The 8,646-nt window shown below is 38.5% G+C and overlaps 1 protein-coding gene across 1 annotated transcript in view; it reads right to left on the bottom strand.

The window, feature by feature from the left end:
• The window catches only part of SORCS2 (sortilin related VPS10 domain containing receptor 2), a 521,698-nt gene that overhangs the window by 82,199 nt on the left and 430,853 nt on the right, over positions 1 to 8,646 (bottom strand). Inside the window, exon 8 of the mRNA XM_057365256.1 lies at positions 6,659 to 6,748. Coding sequence (XP_057221239.1) covers positions 6,659 to 6,748 — 90 coding nt within the window. The remainder of the gene's footprint in view (positions 1 to 6,658; positions 6,749 to 8,646) is intronic.

Here is an 8,646-nt window from a genome sequence, read left to right as displayed (position 1 = left end):
TGAAATGCTGGCTATAAATCACAGCTAAGGAGATGTAGGTTAGGCATCAGGAAACCTTTCTATCATAGGGCCTGGTCATACAAACTGATGATAAATACTCAAGGAGGCAAAGTAATTTTCATCCTTGAAAGCTGTTAAAAACTGATCAGAAAAATATCTCAGGACTGGTTTGGGCAGATGTCCATGCTTTGGAAAAGGACCTCTCAAGATCTTTTCCATGTCTGTTGCTTATGATCCAGTAAAAATGGGGTAAATAGCATACCTTACTGAGATGTTACATATACAACTAAAAATATCAGTAAAGACAGTATTTGGTTTTCTGGGTTTTGTTTTGAGGTATTTTTTTGTGTTTGTTGTCGGTTGGTTGTGGTTTTGTTTTATAATTCAAGAGCTGTAGTTTCTTRAACATGCTAAAGAAAGCAAAGGTTTTCCAGATGAATGAGTATTTCAACTTATTAATGGAATTAGAATTAAGAAATGTTGAAGATTTGCTGAATCCGAATTACTTTTCCACAAAAAAATGATAAACAAATCTTGATAGTGATCAAAGAACTACATATTAAAATTGGGCATGATTAAATTAGACATCCAGTGACAGGTCATGTCACCCCCGCTCTCTCAGGGACTTGTAAACTTCTACATATGTCCAACATTAGCAGCAGAAAATATCATAATTAACAAACAAATAACTCAAAGACAGTTTCAAAGTGATACCGAAAATAATTAGGCATGTACAGAAGGCCAACTTGTGCCAAAAGATGAGCACCRCTTCAAAGAAACTTCGTATCCCATGGGCAGACACGGCCTGTTTAATAAATGAGTCCGAGGGTGAACATGAGGCATTGAAAGAACTGTGCATGTTCAGCCATGACCTGGAGCACAGGCATCCAAGAGCTCTTCCAGCAGGAGACACAGCCCAACATTTCTTCTTGAAAACACCCACAACTGCTTGAGAATTAGAATTTACTTCTAACACAGAGATACCAACATGATCAGTCTGTCCAAAATTACCTGCCTTTAATGAAGTCAAGTCAGTTTTCACAGAAGGCTGAATGAACACCCAAAAACCAGTCCAAAAAGCCCAAGGTATTAAACCATTAACAGAGTTGGGTTTGAGGGAGTTGTGGGTAGCAGGGAAGAAGAAAAGAGATTTAAAGGAAGAAGGGAAGAGAAATGCATTGTTTTAATTCTACACAGTCACATACCATCTACATTTAGTAACTGACCAGCCTATAAGTCTGCAAATACTATACAGAATTTTATATTCAAGAAACACTCACTATGGTTTACCATATTACTAACTCTGATAAGAAACTCTGCGACACAAATAAGTACAGTTACAGCCTGAAGACAGAAGGATATAAAAAGTGGCAAGGATTGTACATGCAGCCAGTGCTCCTTTGTCTAAAATGTGTTGATGACATAGGAAATATCATTAAGTGAAAATACTGTAGGCCAKCATAATGCTATGCAGGCAGGGCTGYGGTGCTTCAGTCAATAAGGCAAACAAAAGAGAATCTAAAAATGTTTGGGTTTTAAATGTTATAATTTTCAGAGAGATGTTAGAATTCTTCCCCTTTGCAATCTTTTTATGCTATGGTTGAGAAAAAATTTAACATGAAGCAAACGATGAATAAAACAGGGAATGGTGAGAAAATGTATCAGTAGTGCAACAGACGTAAGCATTCAAAGCTCTGTAGGCTCAGTCTTGACCTCCAAATGTACCACATTTGTACCTCTGTAATCTCTCAAGCACAATCAAGGTAACTGGACAGCACATATCCCAAAGATAATCCTCCTAATCTTCCTTGCCCGGCTGAGTAAAAAAAGTTCAGGGAGAGCGATCAATAACAAGTTGCACTGTGAAGAAAAGAACAATTCCTTGAATCCTGCTCAGATGGATTTGTAGAAGCAGCGAGTCAGACAGCTGCTATAGCTCAGCTTCACTGGCTACTGCAGTGACACTGCCTGGGAAAGGAATACTCCTCCTGCATCAAATGCCACTGCTACCTGCATTTCTCCTTTGCTCCCCCTTTTTCTTTGCTCAAAAGACATTCCAGTGGACTTTCAGAAGAATGGAGCTGCAGCTGGAACCTGCTCTTCTGCCCTGGCACAGGGCAACAACCTCAGCCAAAGCCTTCCAGGGAGGCAAGTGGAAGAGATGGTGAAGGGGCTTCCCAAATGGAACAAAAATTATTGGGAGACTAAGCCTTGCTAAATGGGCTGTCCTAGACTCAGTAGTTTGCAATCCACCATCATGCAGCCAAATGCTTGAGAGAACATTGCTGACAAAAGGGCTGCAGGAATCTTCTCCCATTTCTGCTGTTAATGGGTAGGCCCGTTTAGGGATAGTCTTATATGAATTATTGAATGATACAGACAATTTCAGAAGTAACTCCATGGTTACAACAGTGATGTGTATTCAGACTGAGGCAAGGAAGAGGTGAGCCTGCTTTGAGGTGATGAGGTGATAAACATACAAAAAGAATAGATGGATCTGATAAGAGGCATCTATAGGAGATTCATATTACCATGAATAAAGTAGAGACTTCAACCTATTTCTAAGGCAATAGAACTCCTTACTCTTTTATTTTTGTTCACTTTTCCCCTAGACTTCCATTTATCTTGGTTTCCTGAAAAATTTTATATTATTTTGTATTCCACAAGGTTGAAAATACATAGAGATTGAAAAAAGATGAAAGAAGCTTTTTCCACAGTGCATCTTCTCAGAACTAAACTTTCCAAACTGCAGTAGGATACAACAGACAACAGAGCACTCGAATCATTAAGATTTTGCCACGAATGAATGCAGACTCAATCAATGCCTTGTATCTGTTCTTAAAAAGAGATTATTATCAATGTAGTTCGTTTAAGAGAGGTGGGAAGAGGATTCAGAATAATTAAATTATTCCAAACTGCAATAGTAAAATTGCCATAATTTGCAGYCGTTTCCTTGGCTTGGTCAACAATTTAGTTAACAATCTTTTTTTTCTTAAACTCTCAGAAYGAACTAGTTCCCAGTTTTGCTGTCACCCACATTACAGCACTACTCAAATACCTGACGGAGGACCAGACCCAATGCACTCCTCCCTCTCTCCCTCTCCACGGGCACTTTTCATGGCAAGGGCAGTCAGAGCTGAGGGAATGTCTGTACCATACAAGTGTGCTGACGGTCTGGTGGGGCTTCTGCCCCTGGGCAGACTTGTCCTCCCAGCAGTGGCAGCTGAACCTCTGCTCCAGGCTGAAAAGAACCTGAGRGGGATTTCTGGATCCCCCTGGAACACTCCTCAATGCCTAACCAGTCAAGTCAACACATAAATGCAGTCCTGATGCTCTTGGCTTGATTTTGGCATTGGCTTCCTACAAGTTCCTAACTTCTGATCTAGTTCTAGCAGCACAGAACAAGCCGTCTTGGTAAAATGGAATATAGTACAAAAAAAAACGTTAATTTTTAAAACAACAGTTAGAAAATTTTTCTTCTGTTTTGGGGAACATACAGGCAACTTTTGATATGGTTTCACCAGCCTTTGCTACCACCCCCTTCCTGGCAGCAGCCAGCACTTGTCAAATGGAGGAGACAGCTGTGTGATTCCATGCAACGTCAGTATCAAAACAAAACACAGTACAGAAAAAAAAAGAATCTCTCAACAGCACAGAAAAAAGGTTAAAAAAATGATCCTGTATCCTGTTCCTTAGATGGCCCCCAATGGCTCTGYTCTCTGTACACACACAGAGCTATGATGTGTTATAAAAGGTGATCTCAGCAGCACTGTGGAGCTGGAGCCCAGAAACTTTAACAGAGGTAAAGCTTGGCTGGAAGCTGCCTTTAACAGCCTTTCCTTCACAAGTAAGGACAACTGTAGATATGTCCAAAGACACATTATTCTTTTTTAGGATTCTCTTTGGGGATACATGTGGACTGATGTAAACACAAATGCAAATGCAAACAATATAAAAAAACCTGGATAACTTTCTTTCAGATTTCCAGTCTCTTCATACTGAAAGGAAAATGAGACACCAAATTTTTCTAATTATTCAGTCTGAAACTTCTCATTCTATCTCCATATGTAAAAATCATCATAAAATGCATTTATGCAACAAAAGAATAAYATCTGACGAACCCAGCCCTGTTCCCTTAGGCTAAGAGGCTGCATTTTGGCACAGCACACCTAACATTGTTAGAAACATCCTGGACCAGTGTGTAGAATCTTCTGACTTGGCTACAGTTTTCCTTCACTGTATGCAATCACTGCTCAAAAATTCTATCCAGAGACCACTTGGAAAGAGATTTTTTTGACACCTCATTTCATGCTTTTGAGAAAAATGAAATATAGCCAATTACAGTAATGCTTCATCTCCTGGTTAGGCAGAATCTAATACTCAAAACCCTCTGAAATTCAGATCTTTCAAGAGCTATTGGTTTTAATCAATCTTAAAAAGAAATCCTTTGTAAATTCATCCAGTCTGTTTATCTCCTAGAGCCATAAGAGAAGCAATTCCACAGTCACATGTTCTAGATGTACTTTYAGTGTGCCAGTGTCTTTGTTGATATCAAGCTTCTTTGCAAAGTTCCATCAGTAATTTGCTCATATGACACTTYTCCCTTCTGTTCAAATTGGACTGGATGATCCATTTCTACTGCACTGGGATGATTCTCATTGAAATACAGCACTGCGAAAAGTTTCAGAGCTGTGTTCTTATTTACTTCTAAAATTTCTGCTGTAATGTGAAGGAACCAAATCACTTAAAAAAAATTATACTCCTCAGAAAAGGTTGAAATCTTTCATATTCACCACTRTTCTGATTCCTATTCATATTCACTTTCACATTCACCACTGTTTCAATGTTCTAATGCTATGTCTGGCTTCCAGACCCTCTTGGTGAAATTTTCAATRCTGTTTTGTGCAGCTACCAAAAAAAACTTCTCCTGGAAGCATTGTCAAAATGCTGAATGGATAACATTTACTTCATTCCACTCATCGGGTATTTCCTGAACTAGGAAGAGCACAAAAACATCTCTTTCCAAATGGCATAGTTCCCCTGTTTTTAGGTAGCTATTGACTCTATCCAAAATGAAACCATTAACTTCTAATTTATTTATTCAGTCAAGCCTGGAGTAATCCACTTAGCAAGAAAAAAAAGAAAAATAAACAAACCCCATGTTTTCCAAGGTAAAGAAATGAGCATGCAGCACTATTTCGAACAATCCAGACTCCATATGACAGAAATTCCAGGGAATTGTGACTGACACTTTTTGAACATGTCAGAAACTCCTTGTTCACACTTTGCTTCCCTGCCTTGCTCTTTAATTGCTTTCTTGTGCCCCAGTGTAGGGTTCAATGAGCTGAAATCCCTTGGGGTGTCCATGTTTGGCATATTTTAACATTCAAAACTGGATATTCTCCTGCTGTTTTCCTGACTACAATTTCCCCCAAGAAAACATAGAGGCTGCCATGAACATCTGAAAAATACTGAAATAATTTTGTGGAAGGATTAGTCTATATACCTGTCTTTGATGAAATACTCCTTGACAAGACAGACAGACAGACAGACAGATAGAYAGATGTTTCTATTGTGCAACTAGAAGCATATCCAAGTTTCAGATTTTTGTTCAACTAATACATGTGGATTTGATTTGAGATTATGTTAATATGTTGTCTTTAAGTCTTCAGGCCACCATTTAGACTGACATAAAAAAGAAAAAAAATATCTAAGATTAAAACCCCCTGATATTAAACGTTTGCTTTAAAACAATAACAGCAAAAGGAAATAAATTGTACTCTAATGACCTTCATTAGATGAGCCATGAATTAAACCAGTGCAGTACAAGGCATGCAGAGAAAATAAGTTCTCTGCTAAGTAAATGATGGAATCACACGGAATCACATGAAAAAGCAGGAACCTCATGAGACCTCCAGATCAGCCTCCTGCTGGGAGCAGGGTGAGCTGTAAGGCCAGAGCTGATTACTGAGGGTTTTATGCAGCTGGGTCTTTCAAACTTCCATTTTTCTTCAGGATTGTTGAAACCTTCTAACTGTAAAGTCAGGAAATACACTGTGTGCAACACAAAAAATTCAACTGCATCAGTCAGACAATATTTAAACACCTGTGCTTTATTGCTGACTTACTGTGCAAACACAGAAACCCTATCACAAGGAAGACATGGAGACTGAAGGAACCTCTCAACAAGTCTTGCAATTTCATTAAGCAATTAATATCCATACTGGGATTGTTTAATGAAATAGAGCACCATCAAGCAGCAAAATCCTCTTGTATTAATATTCATGTTTATACCAGAAAGCACCATGTGGAATTAAAATGTAATTGATTCTTGAAAGAACACTTGCTTTATATCATCTCATTGCCATTGGGTGTGTAGCACTGCATCACAGAAGCAAAGCTCAAAAACTGTTGCAGTAACTGATGACAAATAAGCTGTTGTACATTATTCTCCTCCATGGTTTATGAGTACTACATTACTAGGAAAAAAATAAAAATAGTAGGGCAAGAATATCCCACAAGTGGGATTCAAAAATCTTTGAAAGGAGAAATTGTGACCTCAGAATAATGAGGTTTGAAAAAGAGCAGAACAAAACTAGTTTAGGTAGAAAGAGAATATAGCAAATGCAAAAAGAGAAAGAAAAGCATRTTTACTTACTTTTGGCAATGCATATTTTGGCAACTTCATCTGTACAAAGCCATTKCGGCGGTAAGACACGTAATACTTGGTCCGATTTGCTGATGTTGTCTGTACAAAGGAAAAACAGAACCCTGTGACAGCTTATGTTAAATCTAAAGAACCTGAGTGGTTAACTTCTGTCAACCTGAAATTGAAATACACAGTCATTACGTTTATTGCAATGTTCCAAAGTACCAATAGGGATAATCCAAATAAACATTAGTGAAAATATTCAACTTACAACCTCCTCTGGATATTCTAATCAGAAATGTAACACCGATGTGCAGTACATGAACTGGCATAATTCCAACCAAGCCTTTGAGCACTTCCAGATAATACCAGTAAAGTTTTTAGCCTTTGGTAAATAATATCTCACTTTTTTTTTCACATTCAGACTCATCTTCATTCTTTGACTTGGGAAATTAATTTAAAATCTGAAGCCAGTCCCACTACTTTTCTATTAATTATTTTTATTTTAAAAAGAAACCTGACTGATAGGAAGACAGCCTATCCTKAAGCATGCAAGCTTGATTTGACTTGGTAAAAATAAAACTGATGTATGAAAGCAGGTCCATCTGCCTGAATATTGTAAAGGTAACAAAGTATTTAATATTGTAAGCTTTTTTGTTATATAAAGAATGTGGCGCTTTTAGGAATGTGATTTGTTAAAAGATGATGGATAAAATGAAAACTCTCACCATTTGTTTAACCAGTGCTAAATGGCAGTCCTACCTGTCTGTTCAAGGCTTTTTTAAAATGCATGTTTCAAGATCATTCATTTTAAATGACTGATGTGATGCAAGGCAGAGGAGAATTGCAGTTGAAACACCTAGTCATGTCAAGTCACTGGTGTTAAAGGCTGGTCTGTGTTTAAGAACAGTGTTGAAATTTTAATCTTCCTACTAAAATCACCTCTGAAACTAACAGCCAGTGCAAACTAGAAAAAAAAAAGAGTATTAGAAAGTTTCTGATCTTTGTGGATATAGACATACTAAAGCTATGTGGTTGAGATCTTCCTCTAAGATRGTAAAATCTCCACAATAGATTTGGGCCAGGATTGGCAGTGCAGATCTGCAAAATCTGATTCTCATCTGCACAGCTCAGGCAATTTGAGCAATGCCAGGGGCAGGAAGGCAGTCTCAAACTCTTCTCTCTTTTTGTACAGGTGATTCTGTCCCATCCTCTTTCTGACAGGCATTGCTGTGACAACACAAAGAGTCCCTGGTCTGATTATAACTTATACAACAATACTTTAGTGTAGTGATAAAAGAATTTCTACACGGTTTCAAAAGCATGCTGTTTGTCAGATGTGCAGCTGCTGTGTGGTTTCACTGGAACAGGTAAATGTTGTCCTGCCTCACACCTCTGGGGCTCTGTGCTTCAGATGTGGCTATAAGATCCCAGAGTTTCCTTCTATCATCCAGTAATACAGATATGGCTAACTGCAAACCAGTTTAGCAATAAGGAGCACATTACATACTGTAGCTGACTGCAGAAAAGTCCAAAAGGGAAAGACTACAGAAGTTTCCCCTTTATGTGGAACACAAGAGCCTCTCCTCTACTGGCACTGACATGCCTCAAATCTACAGAGAACAAATTAACAAAGGCATCATTAAGTAGCAACTATCACTTATGTGTACATTTCCACCTTGCACWTCCATTTTGTGKCTGCTCATGTCTGCCATGACAGCARTAACAGCCCAGGATGCAGTTGTACAAGACATACAGCAGAACAAAATGCTTGACAAGGAAGCAGTCACTGTTTTGCTGAGCACAGCAGTCTGGAMGCTCACCTGGTGAGAAGCAGTTCTCAGCATCTACACACCATGAAATGGATTTTAGACTTTGCCTGGGGGGAGCCACAGATGATAATAGCTTTGAGCAAAATGACTGCCATGAGTGCTAGATGTGATCTGAAAAATGCCCACTTTAGTCCATAAGTTCTTTCCCAAAGCCATTTATTTTGG

The sequence above is a fragment of the Malurus melanocephalus genome, unplaced genomic scaffold (assembly GCF_030028575.1).
Source record: "Malurus melanocephalus ecotype Western Australia unplaced genomic scaffold, MMel_1.1 scaffold_50, whole genome shotgun sequence".
In the NCBI taxonomy this organism is placed as follows: Eukaryota; Metazoa; Chordata; class Aves; order Passeriformes; family Maluridae; genus Malurus; species Malurus melanocephalus.
Note: the sequence above shows the minus strand (reverse complement) of the source record. Positions and strands in the feature narration are given on the sequence as shown.